Below are 22572 nucleotides of genomic sequence, written 5' to 3' on the forward strand. Positions count from 1 at the left end.
AGAGATGGAGATGTACGAGGGAGGAGAGGGAATTCTCAGAGAAGCCAGGGAGGTGTCATTATTTCTCCTAGTCTCAAACTCTTCATTATCAAAGCTTCTCATTACTTGTTGGCTCTGCAGCACTCTGTTCCCTGCTGCTTCTGAAAAGCAAGGAAGGGAGCTGTGAATGTGAAGCAGAGCCTAAGCAGAAACTTCAAGCCTGTACTGGGATACACAAAGAGAAGTAGATTGACATTTTGTGTTACAGCTGGTTGCTTTGCTGGGGTCATATATTGTGAGTCAAATTTACATGTGTTTTAAAATGTAAATTAAATAGCTCCAAAGCAGGAGTAACAGCAGGCAAAAAGCAAAATTAGGATTTAAATTTCTATTATAATAGCACTCAGAATGGTCACCAAACCATAATGAGAATAGCAGACAAAGAATTTAAAAAGATAGTGCCTCTGCTCAACAACTGACAGATTTGTTGTCTGTCCGTCCTGGGTAGAAAGCTATGTGCAATTACTATGCTCTGCAGCTCCTAGTACTCCAAACATTGCCAAGTGGACTGACAGCACTAGCAGGATGCACACTATGGGAATGATAACCTTTGACATTACTTTCTTTTAACAAGCCTAACTCAGACCTTTAGCAAACTTCTGCAAAGGACTGAGGGGCAGGGAAGAAGGGGAGAGATATATGTCTTCCCCTATGGACTCGTAATCTAAGAGTCTAAGACTTAATGTGAAATGTAGATTTCCATCTTGCAGTATTAAGAAAGAAGAACCAGGATCAATGAATTTTAAAAGTGAGTGATAAACTGACAGAATTTTCCACAGCTTTAACTATAGACAGTGAAGACTGCATTTTAAAATAGAAGTCCTTAAAAGTGGTATGCAATTGCATGACCTCTTTATATACTAGTTATCAAAACATTACACATGTGAGAATGTTCTAAGCAAATATCTAGCCATACTTGTATATGGCCATGGCAATGGTGAGCATCTTGCGCATGGAGTAGCTCTTTTTTATAAAACAACAAGCACTTACCTTTGAGAACATCAACGCTCTTCATTGCTCTTGCATTGCTTTACTGAATGTCAGTAATTAAAAAACTGGTAGTTGTTTTATTATCAGAGTGTGTCCACTTTAGTAGAACAAAGATTCAGGGCAGTTAGGAAGCAGATCACACCATACAGTATTTTAAGCACTTAGAGAATCCTGGCAGGATGTAGAGTAATAATAGGGAAAGATAAGGACCTCCATAGGACAACTCAGATCAGCTAGATACCTTAAGTTGTTTATAACTGCATCACTTTTTCTCTCCAGTAAAATCAGCTATTGAAGGGCTGCTTTTAAGTCAGCAGATGCAGAAATTCATCCACAAAGTCTATTACCGGCATTACTGGTGCAGCTACCTACATAGACTTGGCTTACTGTTTAACTTCTTTGTGCTTCAGGTTACTGATTAGAATCTACTGTATATCTGTGCAGGGGTAGTGTGACGACTGCTTAGTTAAGTAGTAATTTCTCTGTTTTGTGGTGTTGTTGGTGTAGTTTTAGTTCTAAAAATCACCTTCATTATGCTTAAACAATTCACAAAACACTTTGTTATGGCTTTCTGCTTATTTGTGTATATCCTTCCTCTGCCAAAATCTACTGCAGCCCCCTGCTTACTCAGGAATTAGTTTGAGTGTAAATATCCCTCTGGAACACCGACACTTCTGAGCAAACACAGCCACTGTGCAAGACAGAAGAAGAAGGCTGCTCTGCACCATGTGTCTAATACACCTGACAGCACAAAAATGCTCTCTTTGTGTCTCCTGCTAACAATCTGTCTGCATTTCCACTTACATTGCCTTTGACTCATCTGTCATCATCTGTTCTGAGATGAAGCCTAGCATAGAAGCTCTTACCCAAAGGTGTTTTTGTTGTTTGATATGGTGAAATGACACTTGGCTGCTTTTGAGTTATCGGGGAATCCTAAATGTACCTCTGAGCATAAATTTGCTCCTAATAGAGAAAATGAGTACATATTCTTAAAAGGTGTTCCATGGTGCTGTCACAAAATAGCTTTTTTTGTTTAAAGAAAATTTGCAAGCTACCATGTTTTTCAAGGAATCTTTGTGCTTTTGGGGGAAAAAAATCCAGCATAAAAAGACTGTCACTAGTTGAAAATGTATAGCTTCTGTTACTGTAGATGCTCCTTGGCCAACTTCATTTCGGCAAACTTTTTTCTCTCTTCTAAACGCACATACTCCTCAGATTTATTCCATTCACATAAGCTGGCTCATTTCAAGTGATATAAATGAATGTCTTCAGTAGAGGCTTTATGATTTGCAGCCAAATGCCGCTGCAGAGAAGCAGCAGCTTGTCTGTCTTAACAATCACCAGCCAACAGTAGTCAGGTTTTCTGTTTCTGTTGCAACCCTGGTCCCTCAGAGGCAGAGAAGCAAACCAGTCTTGCTGGTTGCCCTGCTGAAGTTTTCAGCAAGGCTCACTGGTATTCCCTCTGACTCTGGGGAATATGTTCCCATATGCATGGCACAGTAGATACCATGCGCTCTGAGGACTGCATTAACCTGGTCTACTCATACCTAAACAAGCTTGGAGAAGTAAATTAGGAACTGATTCATGCCTCGTTGAGGGCAGGGGTGACCTCGGAATGGCCATGCTGGCTACAGATGGGTGCTCACTGCTGACCGTGGACTGCAGGGTGGCTGAATCCCAAGACAACTGACCTCTGGCCAGAGGCTGCTAACACTCATGTTGGGGGCGGTACTTGCTGTCACTACTAGTAGAGTCCAACTCTGATGCCCCAGAAGTATATTTCAGTCTTGGTCCTTTTTGTCAGCCGATGTCTATGCTTAATAACCATATGTGTTTTAAAAATTCCTGAAGTAGATAATTACTGCCAGGATGTGAATGCAGATGTGATCTTGGATTTAATTCCTTAATGTTTTAAGATGGTGTACTTTAGGGCTATTTTTTAAGTCGCTGCAAAGTCTCATGGCAGGTGATGCAGTGTCAGAGTTGCATACGGAAACTATTCACAAAGGTACACTGGCTATTGGAGGTTTAACTTCTACTAGCTGTCCCACTGCTGTTCCTGGGCAATATATATTTTATCTTATGAACAAATAGGAGCTTTTTGGCACATAGAAAAAATGTAAAATCCAGAGGGCTGATCTTTTTTGTCAAACCTGTTATCGGGTAAATCCACGGTTAGTGTATTTTTGAAGAAATTATTTGTACTAATACAAAAATCAGAAATTGACATAAACGCAACTGGAAGCTCAATAAAAGCAATTTTTTAAGTATTCTTTAGCACCTTTCTGACCACAAAAATGGTCAGAGGGCTGGAACAACCCTCTTATGAATAAAGGCTGAAAGAGTTGGAGCTGTTCAGCTTGAAGAAGAAAAGGTTCCAGGGAGACCTTATTGCACCTTTCCCTATATAAAGGGGGCTTATAAGAAAGATGGAGAGAGACTTTTTATCAAGGCCTGTAGTGTCAAGACAAGGAGCAACAGTTTTAAATGGAAAGAGGGTAGATTTAGATAGGACATAACAAAGAAATTTTTTATGATGAAAGCAGTGAGACAACTGGAACAGGTTGCCCAGAGAAGTTGCGGATGCTTCGTCATTGGAAGTGTTCAAGGTCAGGCTGGACAGGGCTTTGAGCAACCTGATATAGTAAGATAACCCTGCCCATGACAGGGTCGTTGGAAGTAGATGATCTTTAAAGGTTCCTTCCAACCCAAACCATTCTGTGCTTCTCTGATTTTACAATGTAGAAGCTCTTGAGTTTCTCATTGCGTGTCTTTGTAGTTGCCACTTTTAATACAAATCTATTCGGCAACTTTCTGTCCTTCAAATCCTTTTCTGGTGTGATGGTAAGAGTAAGAACTCTGTCTTCTACTTTCCTTGCTGAGCCTTTAAAGATACCTGGCTTTAAAGGAATTCTGTGGGGAGGGAGGACTGAGTTTGCTGTTTGCTTTGTCCTTAAGTAGAAAATTTGAGGGGTTGGTTCTGTGTAAAATATAAAAATACAAATAATGTGCTTAATCTAAAAAGTATGAAGGAGTTTGGCTTAAAAGCAAGAATAAAAAAGGATGTTCTTGCATAGCTGTTTTATTGACTTATAAAGTAGTTATGTGTTTCAGAAATCACATCTAGTTATCACAGATTACTGGTCGTAGGTTGGCATGAAATGGCAATATGGATCAAACAAGATGAATTCTCATTCAGCATCACTGTTCTCTTATTTAGGATATGACAAAACAAAATTAAAATAGTTTGAGCCATGTGTCATCATAGCATTTCTCCTTTTTTGTCCCTTAATTTTCTTTAGACAATTGTCTTTCTTGGTCAAAGCATTTTTGTATACTAAGTGAATGACAGAAACTTGAAGTAATATAAAATTACAGCAAATAAAATGTCTAATATAAAAGAAATATTAGTACAGTTTGGTTTGAAGCGTTTATAGGATGATAGTAACTCAAGAGTCTCACATCTTCTAGTCTTGCTAAGCAACATTTAAGAAAACCACAATATAAGGGGCATTTTAGATTCCTATTTCACAGAATCGCAGAATCACAGAATGGCTGGGGTTGGAAGGGACCTCTGGAGATCATCTAGTTCAACCCACCTGCTAAAGCAGGTTCACCTAGAGCAGATTGCACAGGAATGTGTCCAGGTGGGTTTTGAATATCTCCAGAGAAGGAGACTCCACAACCTCTCTGGGCAGCCTGTTCCAGTGCTCTGGCACCCTCAAGGTAAAGAAGTTTCTCCTCATATTCAGATGGCACCTCCTGTGTTTCAGTCTGTGCCCATTGCCCTGTATCCTATCATTGGGCCCCACTGAAAGGAGTCTGCTCCCATCCTCTTGCCACCCACTCTTGAGATATTTATAAACATCGATGAGATCCCCTCTCAGCCCTATCCTCTCCAAGCAGAACAGACCCAGCTCTCTCAGTCTTTACTGACAAGAAAGATGCTCCAGACCCCTCATCATCTTTGTAGCTCTCCACAGGACTCCCTCCAGTAATTCCTTGTTCTTCTTAAACTGAGGAGCCCAGAACTGGACACAGTTTCATTTTGCGTGAGACTGGATCAAGATCCTAAAGTAGCATAAATGAACAGCTCATAAAAATTTACACATGAAATCTCTGAATCTAGTTTAGGAAAGCTGCATATTCCTCATTTGACAAACTGAAGTTATTACCATTTCTCTCCTTCTGATTTAATGTTTGATATGTGTGTACAAAACGTTTATATTTCCAATGCCGCATTCACAATATAGAAAATTAAAGGCCAAAAATATAGTAGGAAGAAAATATTCTTCAATGGTTTTTGTCAGATGAGCAAAATGGCAAGGGAAGCTTAGCATCTAAGCTACTAATGAGACATCTCGATGGCTGGCAATGAAACTGTAGCCTAGCAAATCAAGCTGAGCTGCACTGAGTCACTGGAAATGCAGGATTTTCAGTGTCTGGGCCCAGTTTTCCTGGAGTCTGCATGATTCCGTGTTATGATTTATCAACATCATCCATTCATGCTTCACTTAGGCAAGTGGGATATACATGCTGCCTTTAGATTTGGGGGTAGCTATACATAGTCTTTGTATATAAATGAGAATGTTGTTGGATTTTCAATAGCAGTTTCAGACAAAAACAAAGGGATTATGAAAAAGCTGGGTAAGTCTATCCAGCAGCTGAGCAGGCCTAGATTTCATGGTACGGTAATAGAGGAATTGCTCCAGGGGTAAATAAATGGATATTAGCCCAGAGAAATGTTATTTTCTTAAATGATAAGAAGACTAAAGAGATCAGCTAAAACTCAATATTTACTTTGAGTTGCAGGAGGCTAGTTTTTCTCTGAAACTTGTCCTGCATCTCTAAAGCTCTGTGTATGACTGTGATTTTGCAGAAATAGGAGTGGATCAGTTTGCATTGCTGAATGAGTAGAGAGAGGATGCAAGTACAGTTCTGCCCATGGATACTGTGATCCCAAGGACATCATAGTTTTCAGCCCTTCAACTCAACTAGAGCAACACTCTGCTCTTTAGTTACTAGCTTACATTGCACAAACCTCACATTCCTATTCTGTCTCTGAAAGGCAAATATCTTCTTACAAAACAGCCCCATCCAGCCTCTGACATGCTCAATGATTCCCAGCAACAACCGAGCCCAGCAGCAATGGGTATGTGCAAGGCCCTGGGGCATTTTGCACTTGCAGTCAGCTTATCTCACTCTGCAATCACCAGGTCCTTTCAAACCTTGTTTTTCTGTCTGGGTTAACAGCTCGGTACCATTCACGGTACCATTCACGTACAAATCAGTGGCAGTTCCAGATGGTTCCTAGAAGACATTTATGGCCCATGTGGACCATAGAGGTAATTTTTAACCTCTGGGGGAGACACACTGGCATAGAGTTCACAGCAGTACTAGCATACACACAGATGAAGGGGCACAATTTGGAGGCAGCAGGAAACAAAATCTGCTTTCTTCTATAAGACACCAACTACTCTTGTTAACTCTGTGATTCTTTCCTAAATTGCTGTTATTTAGTCTTTGAAAATTATGGGCCTCTGCTGGTACCTGCGGCTGCTAACCAACCCACTGGATCAAGCGCTTTGAAGTGCAAACGTTGCAGATAGCCAAATGTCAGCTGCCTGGAAACTTCCCACATGGAAAGATTTAGGAGCACCCCTGACTGTCAGGAAGTTTTTATTTCAGTTGGAAGGCCTTTCAAGGGAAAAATGTACCTCTGTTTCAGCTGTAGAAAAAAAACCAGCAGGCTTCTCACTCCCACCTGTACTCTTATGCAAGAGAGTTTAAGCATCAAATCATGGACACTTAACACAACCACATAACCTTGGGTGGTAATTTTTTCTCATGGATAAAAAATGAACACAATTCTATCTTCCAAGTAATTTCTAGGGTAGGAAAGATAAAAACTTCACTCTCTAGATTCTATTTGTATATTTAATGTGCATATTAGGGATAAAAATGTCTAGGGTGAGGTGACTTCAAAGCCATTTTTTCCATCAGAAGGTCACTACTTCGTGGTGGCAGTGTTAGGTGCTCATCTGCTCTTACTTCTGGGTGAGAAAAGGTGAGTTGAAGAGAAATTTGGCTCTTTTTTGAGCTCAGCAGTTGGGTTGAACACACAGTATCTTACAGCTGGGCACCTAACCCAATGCAGGTTGCTACCTGTCAGAAATTAAAAATGCATTTTCCATGGGTTATCTCAAAAGATTTTTCCATTCATGAAAATTTAACCACTCACTGTTCAAATGTACAGAGTAACTGTGTACAGTTACAGACCATGTAAGTCCACACGCTTTTTCCTCCCACTGTTCATCAGAGCAGACAATTATTATTAATTAAAATTTTAAATATTGGAGCAATGCATGCAGTGTAAGAACAGAAAAATTACTTCGCAGATAAATATACTTGCATCAGCAGATGTAGTTTTTGCAAAATGACACCTATGACCAGGGAGGTTTCCATCACAGGAACCATCTTTACCATACAAAGTTTTTCCATCTAAACCAGGGGTGTTAAACACATTTTCACCAGGGGCCACATCAGCTTCGCAGTTGCCTTCAAAGGGCCAAATGTAATTTTAGGACTTTATAAATGTAGGAGTAGTTACTAAGTCCTAAAATTATATTCGGTGGAAATGAGTTTGACACCTCTGATCTAAGCTATCCTTGCCCTTTTTCTAGCTGCCTCCACCCACATGAAAAAATAGGACTTTTTCCCTGTCCATTTGTTTGTGGAATACATTAAGGAGAATTGAGAAGTCTGAAGGAGAGCTGAATTTAATTATTTTCTTGTATTTTAGTTATTGTGTTTCATTTCTAAAATTGATACCTGGCTCATTTGGCAGAAGAACTGTGTTTAGTTCTCTCCGGATGAACATTTCCATGCTATGTGCATCTCAGTTTTGGGCTGAAGGGGAATGAGTTGAGAAGAAAACCAGTTCATTACATAGTTGTTATGCCTTGCTGTATTTTCCATCGAGGAAGCCTCTTCAGTTGGCAGTTTCAGACAGTATTAGATACTGCCATATTTGGAAGATGGGATCCTTAAGCACTGCTTATTTTTATGCTTTGAACTGTTATTTGACAAGGTGGGGGGTTTTTTTGGATGGAGTCTTTTGAATTCTGGTTTGGCAATGAATGGAGGCTGCTTTCACAAACCGTTTACGAAGTGCAGTTGGAAAGACACCATGCCTCGTATTACTGATTACAATAGCATTGTGTTTTTCTGGGGGTTTTCTGGTAGCACTGTCTATGGTAGCAAGTGAATCTGATTTATGAATATTTGTGAACTAAACTCCTCCCTCTGGAACCTTTTTTCTTTCTACCTTCTCCTGCCAGAACTTTACCAAGAACACTGATTTGTCACAATAAAACAACATGGCTAGCAGCTCTTTCTAATTCATCAAAATCCATTTGCAAATTTCAGTTTTGATTGGAATATCAACTAAAAACACACAGCTGATTCAGTAAGTGAAACTTTTAACCTTGCTAACTGCTGGAACTCTTGGAATAGTTACATCAAGTTAAGTACTCTTAAAATTACAAAAACATGAAAGATACAGAATTGTCACAAGTCTGTTGGAAACACTTCACCTTGTCTAGGTGTTGTCCAGGTGTTGGGCATTTGAAAGTTTGATTTTTTTTGTATCATAAGAAAAATGATGCTTTAAAGCCTTCTGCTTCTTTGAGCAGAAGGCATTCAGGCATTAAAGTTAAGTTGCTAGGCATTGAATTTCTTGGAAGAGAACCATTGTTGACTGCCCATGACATGAAAGGCAGATAGACATGAGAAAGTATGTGACATCCAGGAATGAACTGTTAATACAGAGTGCAAATCTCCAGCCATGGATACTTAGTAGCACTGTGTATGCAATGCATGCAGCAGGTAGTATCAGAGGTCTGCAGCAAAGCTAACAGCTTTTTCCAGGAGTAACTTCATCTGCAGATCTGTCCTTCATCTGCAGATCTACAAAGCAGGCAGAGGTAGGAGCCTTTCTGACACAGACTCTGCATGAGAAGCAGATTTTATTTAGGGCCCTGGCCTTCAAATGCCATTGCTTTTAACCCTCGTCTTGCAGACAGCTTTAGTGAGATGTTGGATCTACCTGGTTGGCTGACTAGTGGCAATCATACTGGAATAAGAGAGCACCAGCATGCTGCTTACACTCAGGGAACTTAAGAGTATACAGCAGTTACAAAAGACAGTCTGTTCCTTCTTAAATTTATTCTCAGTTACCTTCAGTATTTACATGCACGCATGTGTTTGGTGTTTGAGTAACAAAAATAACCCTCCTCTGGTTCTTTACAACTTTTAACTTTATGTCATATAAAAGGACTGATCTGAATTAAAGCACATGGACAAAGGGCACTTGGAGGTAATTGTACTCCCTGGCATCGTGCAGTTCTGGTCCACACTCCTCATGGTAAGGCAGTGTTGTTCATGTTGGTTGTTTGCCTCTTTTGTAATAAAGCCATTAACAGATTTAGTGAACAAATTAGATATAGTCATTATTGTTTCCGGCAAGGAGATTTTTGAACTTTGTGCAAAAGCAAGGAAGAAGTAGAAAAGAAGCAGTTCCTGTCAGGATATGACTCTCTGAAATTAGTCTATGATGAAAAACAAGGTTTCATGCAACCATTTTGTTTGTACCTTGCAGTGAGCCACCTCTATGGATTTGGACTGATGGATGCTGAAGCAATGGTGATAGAAGCAGAAAAGTGGACAACGGTCCCTCCACAGCACGTGTGTGTGGAGAACACAGATCGCCAAATCAAGTAATACCTGCTGCCAAAACTCTTGCTGGCATAAACTTATGGAAAGAAATTGGGTACAATTTACCCCTACCTTGCGTTGTGTATAATGTGTCATTTTGAAAGCTCTACTGGGGATCTCTGTCACCTTCACAGTTGTCAGGTCATTGCCCTGTAAAGCATATTCCCTGCAGTGCTTGGAAAGAGGCTATGGTTTAAAGAATGCCCCAGAAGCTAAAGGTATAAAACAAGGCAGCCTGGATAGTGATTGATTCTGATATAGATGATGAACCAAAGAAGAAGAATATTTGGTTGAATGCACTGCAGTATGGACTTATCAGTCCAGGATCTAATGAGGAAATACTCTTTTCATTAAAATACTGCATGATATTATCTCTCTCCAACAGACATAGGAGAATCTCTAGCTCAGATGCTAAGACTAAACTTCTTTCCAAATGCTATGGTAGGGGTCTATAGAGCCAGGCTTAAGAGAAGAACTCTGTATGCGCACTCTATGGATATAGGGACAGCATAAGTCATAAGTCACACTGCCAAAGCATGAAGATTATTGTTTGATAAATATTCGTGACATGTTCAATCAATAACTGGTATAGTCTGTAAGGATGTCGTTCCAGCTTAAACCAGCTGAGTCAGATGCTGTTTGATACAGCTAACGTGTAATACTTGCTATTACGTAAGCAAGGACTATGGCTATGCCAGGCATTTCCTGGGGCTTAGCAACCAGCTGTGATCCCACGACAATCCCAATAATTCTCAGCTGGCCACTAATCCACAAAAATGCTCTGTCCCAAAGGCTTATTCCTGTTAGAGGTTTTTCACTGTCCTCTTTTAGCGTGCATACATGCTTAACAGAAAGCCAGGTAGTTGCTATTAGCTGCAGTAAAATAATTACCCTGTGGTTGTCTTATTTTACAGAACAAGCAAGAAATGCTGATGCTGTTTTGTATGCTTATATTATAGAACAATACGACCTGACAGTGTTGTCCGTTCAATTTACAAAGCCACTGGCTGTTCAGATAACCCTAACCACCATGTGATCTACCTGGAGCATGTTGTCGTGCGCATCACTATTACTCACCCTCGACGTGGAGACTTGGCAATTTACTTAACATCTCCTTCTGGAACTCGGTCACAGCTCTTGGCCAACAGGTATAGTATGACAACACAACTTCACAGCCCAGTCAGCATGCAGAGCCTGCACTGAGATTGCAGCATCAGCAAAGAACAGTCAAATCGTTACAGTAGGTTTGCTGGCAGACACAGGCTAATTATTTTTTCTGAGGGAAATAGACTGAAGGGCAAATGAACTCAAAGATGACGATTTCTGTCTTTATCAGTAGGCTAGCTGTAAAGGACATCATCTCCAAAACAAAGATTAGTCAATTTCAATGGTCTTGTGTGGCTCACCAATTTGTAGACAGCTGGAAAATGCGAAGAAAATAGTAAAAGGCTCAGAGTTATAGAAGGAAGCTGAATGGAAGTGACTTTCTACATACTATTGGCACTTATTTTTCATTTTTCTTCTTTCTCTGCTAGTAATAAAAATAAGACAGAATAACAGTTCTTTACTACTATTTTCTTTAAGCTTTGTGAATGTGGTTATGACTCCTGATGTCACCAGTTTCCATGTCCTGTTTTTCCCCTTGCATATTGAAGCAGTGTGCTCAATCCATGAAAGGCTCCTAGTACGACAATGCTGAGAAGTTGCTCTAATACTTTGAAATAAATGGGTGTACTTGAAAACAGCCTATTAAAATTTTAAAAGTCAGCCACTTCCTTCATCCCACAAATCTGAATTGGATACTTGCTTTTGAATGTCTGGCCACTATATCATCTTTTTAAGAAAGACAAGGCATTTTTCTCATTGTTACCTCTGTGTTATGGTCTTGGAGAAACTGTGACACTGCATCAAATTGTCTCTTTTTATCCAGACTAGACTTAGGTAAATGTCTGTTTATCCAATACAGTATTTCCAACATAAGTGCCATTTCAGTCCCTGGAGATGAGGTGCATCATTAGTATTTCTGTTCAGCAAACTGAAAGACTTCCCAGTGATATTTCTATTTCTCTAGTCTACTAGCAGAAATTTTCTTGGAAGAAAACACTGGCAGTCCTTCCTAAGTAAATCTTGCTAAATTGGTGGTCAAGAGCACTGCTTCCTACCAGAGATGGTTAAAGCACTAAGAAACCCCAGAAACCTTCTCAAACTCTACCCCATTTCCAAATGTGCAAATAAGTTACAGTTATTATAAAAAATGCTTTTATACTGCTCCAACTGGCTAGAAAATCTTCTTCCTTATGAGACCATAGTATAATAGGGAAGTTTTTTTCCTTGATGACTAGCAGATTTGGGTAACTGCCATTCTGGTGGACACAGAGCATGGCTTCACAAAAAAGCTGATGTTAGCTGATGTTATGTAGCTCAGAAATGGCAAAAACTGCCAAGTGTCAAACCTATGTTGTGAGAACTCTTCTGCCATCTCTCTCAAGTCCTCACAAAAGTTTGCATCTCCAGTCCTACTCTTCTGGGCTTTTAAGGAACTGGGAGTGACCTGCTTTCCAAACTTCCTCATCATCCACGTTTCCGCAGACAGATTTGCTGATATAGTGACTATCCATCCCTGGAGACTTGCATGTCTTCCTGTCTGTCAGTGGTAGAAGGACTTATCTTTCCTCTTGAAAGGAAGGATCTGATTTGGAGACAGATGGATCTCAAATGGACTTGGTTCTGACTGAAGTGTGAACCCAGATTTTCATTACAGATTAGGTCAGTTTAAAAGAAAATATATACTCAGAATACTCTTCAAGCTGCAGACATTAATCAAACAGAGAGAAATTTGTTATGGAATTTTGGGGCCCTCTAGCATCTCTCCTGTGTTTCATTACAAGTGTTGTCAGTGCCTTGCTGATAAAGCACATGGACACACACATCTATGTATCTCCCTGCTAAATGGAACAAATAACTTGTCTTCTGCTAGCTAGTGCAGAGGCAGACTTCTACCCTCTAAGCAGTTATAAAACAGACTTTTGTTTTTCTGTTTGAAAAAATCCTTTAGTTTTGTATTCCATTTTCATGCAGCAGCTCTTCCTTATTTCAAAATTTAAAAAGAAAAAAAATAGAAGTCATCCAACTAGATGTCCAAACAAAACAATCTCGTGTAAACCCAGTGGTCTTAACACAGCTAACTTTTGGCTCTAGGCTTTCATGTCTTGCAGCTGACTCACAGCAAGTGGGAGATAAAGACATTCCAGTATTCACAGTTCACCTCTAGTGATGACTGGTATGTGGAATAGGTACAAAGTTTAATTCAATCAGTCTCTTTGTAACCACTACACCTTAGAAAGTAATTATTTTCTGTACCTGTGGTAGAGAGAACACGAATGCATGCGTTAAAATAAGGCGATGTTCAGCTGTTTCTTATCCTATACTATCAGAAGGCTAATCAAAAAACAAAGAAATCTGAAAGGCCTCTTAATATTTTGCCCCTTTCCAAAAAACAAATTATTAATGACAGAGCAAATATTCATATAGTCACACCAGAAATTCCTCTCCCATGCAAGCTTCAGAGATACACTGACTTGTCAGTCACATTTGGCTCAAACAACAAACTCTGAGTTATTATTAGTATGGAATAAAGGTATTTTGCAAACTCTAGGTTTGGAATACCTGGCATCTTCACAAGCCCTTTCTTAGGTTAAAGGGATGGATATGAGCACAGTACTTTTCAAAATGGTATTTCAAGGCTTGATTTCTTTGGTCTTGCTGGAAGAAGTCTTACAGCTTAGTGGTCTTGCAATTCATAGTATACTGAGTATTGTTGAGTGTATATGTTTTATCATCCTGTTATAAAATAAAATTCAGAGTAGGAGTGTTGTTATTCACAGATATGAGAATTTAGTTACAAGGAATTTGATCTTTTAAGTATTATTGATAAGGGTATCAGAATAAATTATTCAAGTACAAGTAGCATGCAGAGATGCATTGGCAGCAAGCGGTCTGCTTTTTTTTTTTCTACAGGCAAAGGTCCCAGAGGCTGTTGTACATTGCTACTACCTGACTGAGATGCTTTTCTCCGACATACAAGATCTTTTAATGCGCACGTACATGATTAATAGCAGCAATACCAGCTGTTTTTACTGAACCCAGGGAAAACCTCATTGCTTTACCATTACTCATCTGGGTTTAATTTGAAACAGTTTGCTGGTAAAATGTCTTAAAGTGCAAAAGGTATATTTTACACATGTGTACTTCTTCTCCACCAATTCTGGAAGAAGAGTCATTGTGTAGTTTCTGGTGCACTGACGAGTAGGTCCCCAGGGCAATATCTGGTCTTTTTTCTGCATATTTTTTCCTTAATGTTGGCATCTCCTAAAATGACTTCAGTAAGAAAACTTTTTAGTCAGAGGCGATGTGGATTCCTTTGCAGGCATTTGGTGGATTACACTGTCACTGGCTTGAGCCTCATGTGCATTCTTCAAAAACTGCATTACAGGGAACATCTGCTTTGTTGTTTGGAAAGTACTAAACATGATTACATTGGATGTACTGCGGCAGAGGAAAACACAGACTTGGAAAGTGCTGGCTGGTGTGAGGATGAGGCTACAGTTAAGTCCAAAGGGGAACAGTATCCCCTTTCTAAAAACAGTTGGCCATTGAATTTGGCAGCATGGGTTTCTGAGGGTTTTTGAGATGTACCAAGGTCAATTCTAACAGACACTCAGTACAGGGGGGCTGGCTATGCAGGACAAGCTAAATACAAAGAAGATAGGATAAGCAAACTTAGGGCTTGTTTGTCTCCCACTGAAGTCATGGCTTGTTTAATTCTTGCCCTTTAAATTTAAAGCAGCTGCTGCCATTCGAACTGCGTAACTGAAATTTTTTAGCCACGTGGTGGCAAGTTTCCAGGCCACTAGCTTCCTATGCTTATATGGTACTGACATTAATAATATCTCTGTTCAGTAACAAAGGGAAGTATTTTCATGGCCATCTTTTTCCTATCATGAAACCTTAGATAATCACTAAATTTTAATAATACCCTCCTATGTGGGTAACTCTTAGATCAAAAACAAGATATTCTCATCTAACATTGCTTGCTAGTTTGCTTCATAAAATGTCTTGGTGATCAGAAGTAGAAGAAACCTTTTCTTTATAGGAAGACATTTTTATTTTTGGACCAGTCCATCTTACATCTTTATTGTGGTTTACACATTATACTCTAATAACAAAAACAACATTTTATGTATCCAAATTAGATGAAAAGGATAAGGCCAACCTTGATGCTGAGTCTCACTGTTGAAGTAACTGAAAAAGATTCTGTAGTGGTATTATTAAGTCCAAGATGAGCAAACAGTAATCCTCTGCTTGTATAATAGTACGTCTACGGGATGAAGCAGTTCTCGGAAGACTGTTTCTCCCAATTCGTACTTGCTATGTTTAATTTCATTCAGGTTGTCTGTATCTTTTTTTCTTTTTGGGGGAGGCTGAAAAGACATTCCACTACCCTTCTACCACCAATTCTGTGAACTGCATTTGCAATGTCAGCTCCTCTAAAAATCTTTTTTATTTTTTTTTTATTTTTTTTTGTTATAACCAGATCGTATTAGCAGTAGATAGGGTGGGGAGCTCTGGGGATACTACAGATACGACATCAATGTAAAAAAAACAACCAAACAAACAAAACAAAACAAACAAACAAAAAAACCTCTCCTTTTTTTTTCTTTTATCAAAGAAGGGAAAAAATACTGTTGATTTGCCCAGCTCTGCAGAAAATATTCTCGGGCTTTATGTGCAAAAGAGTAAATGAATGAATGTAAGTGACACTATCCTTCATGTAACTCTAAAATTGATCCTGGAACTTGCTCAAAGGAAAATGTGGAAAAAGAATGAAGTGCAATATATCCAAGATTTAGCATGACTCATGCCTTTCTTTGATGACTGAGACTAGTAAAGAATTAATCAGGGATCTGCAGAGTAGGCATGCATTGGCTTTTAGAATTCAGTATCTCAAGTTCAGTTTTAGCAGAAAATTAGAACCCATCATTAAAATTTTGACTTAATTTTCTGTAGCCGAAGTGAGATTGCAGACAAGTGGCTAAGGACATATTTAAGATACAGCTAAATATCTCAGCTTCTGAGGTGTGTCTTGAACTTGAAAGAGAAGGGCTGTTTAAGACAGGCTGAGGAAGAATGCCCAGTTCTTCTACTTCCTGCAGATAGGTTTGCCTCACCTACTATAGTGAGAATTAATTAATCTTTTCCTAGCCTTATGAAAACTACCCCCACCTCAATCTTACTATAACATTACATTGAGTTTCACTTGGAATAAACTGGATTGTGTGATGGACAGTCAGTGTCCCCTCCTGCCCTTACCGTAGTCAGATGTCCCTTTTCAAACCTAGGATAGGGTAGGAAAAGTCTGTATGTATGGCACTGGGTTCATTTATACTCTTGCATTGGGATTTTTGCCTGTTTAGAGTGAGGTTTCTGAAGGTTTACTGCGAATTCAGTTGGAAAGTACATGCAGCTTTTAAGATGACAGCTGTCAATATCAGCCACACAGCTGGCTGATCAGTGTGGTGTATGGAGCTCGGCAGCCTGACATGTCTATAGGTCATGATGGAGCATTTCATACAGATACATGTAGTCCCTGGTAGCAACCTCTCTGTATTTAAAGGTGGTGGTTGCTGTACTATCCACTACTTCAGGCTGACAGAGGCAGTACCCTATTATTCATGCTACTGTTCTCCAAACAACTTTATAATGACAACTTAGAGATCTCCATTGCTTGATAAAATTAACTGTGATAACCAAAGGTAAAATGGAAATATTAAAAAAAAAAAGAAGTGTATGCATCCATTTTTAATTTATCCTCTTTAGATCCACATCCACAAGTTTTAAGTGATCTTCCCAGACACATGTAGGTGAGAAAGCAGCTGAAGTGTCTATGTACCCTCTGACCATTTATTTTTTTCCTGAATACTTAGGGCAGGTGGGAAGTAGGGTCTGACCAAAGCTTTGGTTAAGTCAGTCTGGGCTGTCTGCAGTTCCTCAGGGGCTACACCTCACAAGGATCAAATGGTTTAATGCTGTGGAGAAGAGCTGCTGTAAGAGTTGATTGAAGCATTTTCAGGTGCACAGCTTGGGAAGGCACTCTGTACTCTTCAAACTGCGAGATCCTGTGAAGTCTTGTGGCCAACTAGACTAGTGGGCAAGGGCCACATGCCTGTCAGGCGTCCAGTTTAGTAGGCTGGAGCACATCATAAACAAAGACTGCTGCTACAGAGTAGAAAATAGCCTTCTCTTGCCCCCTACTCCACTGCAGCCCCAGCCATCAGCCAGTGCAGGGCTTCCTGGCTCTCCATGTGGTCAGTACAATATACACTCGTGGCTGTCAGTCAAGTGCAGCTGCACCTTCTGAGGTGGAAAAATATCTCGATAATGAAAAAGCTCCTTTTATGTGTTTACCTATTATTTTTTGCAATGGGTGATGATGATGTTACCAGATGGATCACCTACATCAACTGCCTTATCTCATACAAAACTAAAAATTAAAACAAATTAAAACAAATCCTTCTAAGCATTTAGGAATTTGAGATACTTTGCTAAAAATCTGGCACACTTGTTTGGTTGGTTTTTTAACACCAGTATATTTAACTGTGAGGGACTAGCCTTATGTTCCCACTTGCGGAATTCCAATAAAGTGGCTAATTATCTTTCTCTGTGTCTGAAATTTGATTACAGATGAATGTTTCTGCTTGAAGTTATGTTCTTAAATAGAAAGGTGATGCAATTTCTAGTCTGAAGTGATGGCAGTGAAAGAGGCCAAGACTCTTGAGTTTGTTCTAAGGAAATAATTATTTTACTCTACACTCTGTAACATATATATTCATATATAGACCACCATATGGCATATGATGAGTATGTCGCAAAATTTCTCAGAGATAGAAGAGTAATTATTCTTAAATGTAATGTTATTAATTGTAAGCAGTATCCCATAAATAGTTTCTCTGGATATAGTCAGTCGTATAGTCACATCCACCCTAACTTGAATGTCCTGTTGTGAAGAAACATCACCTGAGTAACTGAAAAACAGGGCATTCTGTTCTGGTTATGGTAACAAATAAGTTATAAAGATTCAAATGCTGTAACTTACATTGATACTTAAAAGCATGTTACCTGCATGAGTACAGGTGTTGCAGAGGTATATGATCATAGCCATAAAAATTATAAGATTATTCTCATAATCTCCTTTAACTATTTTAATCTGTAATAACCTGTAGTAGTCAACTAACAATTCATCAGACCATATACTAAGAATTTACTAATCCATGATAAGCTGTGTGTAAGTGTCCCCTTGATATGAATTCTGACTTGATGTCAACCTGATAAATAACAAAATCAATTCACTATCTGGACTGGCTTCATGCTCCTTAAAAGACCCTATTCTATGTGTATTTCTTTCTGAATAAGGAAAAGTACACCTGAATATTTGATAATTTCATTCATCCGTTTAACACCAGTGCAAGGGAAATCCATATACTGCCTCACAGGTTCTTTGATTTGAGAATCTAGGGCAGGGATGTCAAATTCATTTTCACCGGGGGGCCACATCAGCCTTGCGGTTGCCTTCAAAGGGCCAAATGTAATTTTAGGACCATATAAATGTAACTCTTCCTACAAAAAAACCCAGTCCATTTTCTATAAAAGAATATTAATGGATTTTGTCCATTTACATGAATGGAGATATGAAAGCTTACAGTTTCAGCCATAGCATATTTTAGGTAAAGTTGTTTTATATACCTATGATAAAGTCATAAGGGACTTTTTGTCTCTTCCTCTCAAAATTACAGAAAAGTGTGATACAATATTAAAATGGCGATCTGACAGCAATTTAGAATTGCAAAACATGACAAATAAACACCCTTAAACAAAAAATACTATGGAAAATGTTGGACTAATTACAGTAAAAATAAACAGCAACTTGTGTTTCTCTTCACTAAGCCCAGTGAATATAGAATTTACAATATAATTGCACAGTACTTACATAATACTATATAATTTAGTTGCCACAATGGCAAAGAGGAATATTGTTGCCTTGAAGGATTGACAGGGTGTTTAGAAAGTAATACATTAGCTATCAGCAGAACAAGGTATGACAATTTGATGAACTGTTGGAAATAACCTACATAATGACTTAAATGGAACATACCCACATGCTAACACTGGGTAATAACTGAGTAATAATTTTTACCCTTTCAGTAAATTATGTGTGCCATGTGTTTGTGAGATTTGCTGTATTCAAACAACTGATTTAACTGTGACATGAAACAAGCCAATTCTTCTGGCAGAATATATGTATACATACATATAGATGCATATACACACAGGCATAGAACTGCATCATGAGAAAAGCCACCCAATTGTCAGCGAAATGAAGCATAATTCTAAATATAACTCTATCTTTTAATTTAATATTATCATCACTAATAGAAAATAGTATTCTTATAGGTGTTCATTTAAAACAGAAAAAGGTTGCACAAATAAGAGCATGAAAGTCAGCTTTGGGCTGAGTCCTGTAAAGTGCACCAGGTGTGCAGGTCCATACAGGTGCTATTGAAGTAAGTGTGGATGTGCAGTAACTGACCCAATTTACTGACCTCTGACTGACCAGAGTTTTGAGCAGGAAGCATGGCATTTTATTTACATCCTATGAGGTGATTTTTACCAGAAATTGACACATACTCACATTGCTACAAAAGTATCCCGCTTTGCCAATGTTTGCTGAACTTCACAACCTTTTGAGAATACAGCTTGAAATTAGCTTAGAAAATAACAGTAGAGAATCAAGCGAGTATAAAATATCATAATATTTTTGTAGCCTAAAACTAGATTTTTCTCTATTTTATGGAAAAGGGTTTTAAATCTATTGGATTTTCTACTGTAGAGATCTTGTTTCATGAAAACAATATTTAAGCATACCTACTACCAGTGGAATTTTCACACATAAAGACAGAATTAAAATAGTGATAAATATATATGTACATATATATGTGTGTATGTGCATATGTATTTAAAAATATACGTGCAGATATACGTATATATGCATGTATATATGTAGAAATACACATACATACATATGGGTATGTATTTATATATATGTATTTTTTAAAGCAGAGCTGTGCCATTTTATTTAAGGCACATCTTGAATAGAGCACACCTCTTATCAATAGCTTTGGGGTACCAGGCAACATACTTTGAGCACTGAATAACAGTGCACATTCTCTTGTGTCTTTCCAAAATCTCATTATTAAATTCCGTTTTTAGATAATAAAATCTTTGCCCAGTCTTCTTTCCCTTGCCCCATGGGATCAGCATCACATCGCAGCCTCTGAACTGTCCACCATTCTAGAAATTATCATAATCCAGGCCTAAGCTCCTTTTCACCCAAGACCTAGGTAATTAAATTATGGTAATGTTGTTGGTTAGATGAAACCATCAGATGACCATCAGATGCCATTAGTCCCACAGTTTTATCCAAACTCAATTCTGTTGAGTATTTGAAGAGAGTGATACCTTGGTCACTTGAGGATTTAGACCAATGTCTCAGGTAAATTTTATTTCCTCCCAAGAAGTCACAAATGTTGTATTGCTAATATTGTCTCAGTCATTTAATACTTTTTATTGCTTTTAAACACCTTTTAATTATTCCAATACAAAGACAAAAATAGATGTTACAGAAATTTTCCAACTTACAAGTTGTTTTTATTTACATAATGCTGTTAAAGCAACAGATAGGCTGTATTGCATGCACTTTTCCCAAGACACAGGAATCCTACTAAACAGTATTAACTTTTTTTTTTGCAATGAATTCTCTTTCTGTTCTCTTTCATGTTATGACAAATGATGGCATTTAAAGAATCTCTTCCATCAAAACAACAAGAAACTGTTGAATATGTTTGAAATATGTGTGGGAAAACCATCAGGAGTAACATTATGTAAAGGCACAGATGAATGAACTGGCTAATTAGTTATATTATTCAAGAGTTTGCAGACTTGAAAGCTTAGCTCCCCAAATAAAATGGTTCACTTAAAATAATGTGATGGTTTATTTTAGGCTATTTGATCATTCCATGGAAGGATTCAAAAACTGGGAGTTTATGACTACTCACTGCTGGAGTGAAAAAGCAGCAGGTGACTGGATCCTGGAAATCTGTGACACTCCATCCCAGCTGAGAAATTTCAAGACTCCAGGTATGATTCTAACCTTTATTTGGGCTCAGTGAATTCAGAAGAATGCTTGCAGTTGCTAATCCTGCCTTGACTGTTTTCCAGCTTTTATTTACAGCTGGAACATCTCACCAGTTTTAGTCTGAAGGCAGAGCTGTGAAGAGCATTAATTTCATTTATCAATGCGCTCTTCATTTTTATGTTGCTGTTATTTGCCATTTGAGACACATGGTTCTCTTTTATTCTGAACTTACTTCTGGTTTCCATGCAGAGTTTCATCTTCTCAGGGGTAAACTGCCATCTTTCTTGCAGTCACATGTGTTGCCTCGAAGTGAAAAAAGAGACTTTGGCCAGTTACAGCTACATCATACCAGACATGAATTCTTCAAGCAGAGACAGACTCGTGTAGTATCTAACAGCTTACCAAGAGTCAGTGCTTTAAACAAAGCCAAATCTTTACTAGGCACAGTTTTCAAGGAAAAAGATACAAAACTACGTAATACTGCATGTGCCACATTTGAAAGAAGTTATAGTATCTCCATATGCAGACATTTGTTTTCTAGGATGTTCAATATAGATTTCTCAGTCAGGTCTTTGACATAAGTCAGAGCAGCCCAGAGTTACTCTGCTGTGTTCATATTGCCTGTGATTTTCGTGGCTAATACAGAGCCCATATTTACTTGGCCTATATCAGCTATATAGGGCCCAGGGATTTATTTTCTTGTTGTTTTTCTTTGCTTTGTATTTTTTACCCTACTCATAAGAAAAAGTGACATTTATTGGTGTTTGCACAACTAGAAAAACGCATTATGCAAGAGAAAGAAATTTGCAGCCTGCTACCACTGATAGGTCAAATTGTGCTCCTGTGTGTATGGACAGAGTGCTCATACCTGGCACTCATCCACTCATAACTGTGCTCCTGGGAAGAATTTTTGAGGCTACAGTCATTCTTCTGCTTTTAATTCCCACTGCACAGTTCAGTTTCATTCACATATTTCCATAAGAAGACTTCGAAAGAAATGGAGATTGAGAGAAGGGCTTTCAAAGAGACACGTGGGAGTACATGCTTAATTCTACTTGCTGTTTATGAGAGATGAGCATAAACTTGCCTTTGGAAGTACTGAAAAATTAAACCTTAAAAGCCATTTTGAAATAGGTACATTATATACAGACAAAAATATTGCTGTTTATACATAAATATTGAATCAATATAGTCCCTCCTTCAGAGCCCCACATCAAAGTACGTAGGAACCCTTTAATAAAAATAATCAAAAGTGAAATACCACTTGAACAAATAATCTAGATCAAAGCATCTTAAAGAGACAAATGCTACTGATGTATTGGAAATCATGTATCCCAATCTAAATTGATACTTACTCTGGACAGCATGTCAGAATGTAATATTATATTGGAAGTGACAAATATAGTTGATTACTGCTTTCTGATAAGGTTAATTATAAGAATCTTGCTATGAAATATATTTAGGACTAAAATCACACTAGCAATAGAATTAGTTTATAATTCAGTGAAATAAAAGATACA

The 22572-nt window shown here is 38.4% G+C and overlaps 1 protein-coding gene across 2 annotated transcripts in view; it reads left to right on the plus strand.

Moving 5' to 3' along the window:
- PCSK5 (proprotein convertase subtilisin/kexin type 5) overlaps positions 1–22572 on the plus strand; it is a 258936-nt gene that overhangs the window by 158051 nt on the left and 78313 nt on the right. For both annotated transcript variants that reach the window (XM_065655390.1, XM_065655391.1), the window contains exons 11-13: positions 9689–9806; positions 10764–10952; positions 20918–21054. In XM_065655390.1, the coding sequence (XP_065511462.1) occupies positions 9689–9806; positions 10764–10952; positions 20918–21054 (444 nt within the window). The remainder of the gene's footprint in view (positions 1–9688; positions 9807–10763; positions 10953–20917; positions 21055–22572) is intronic.

This window comes from Caloenas nicobarica, chromosome Z (genome assembly GCF_036013445.1).
Source record: "Caloenas nicobarica isolate bCalNic1 chromosome Z, bCalNic1.hap1, whole genome shotgun sequence".
In the NCBI taxonomy this organism is placed as follows: domain Eukaryota; kingdom Metazoa; phylum Chordata; class Aves; order Columbiformes; family Columbidae; genus Caloenas; species Caloenas nicobarica.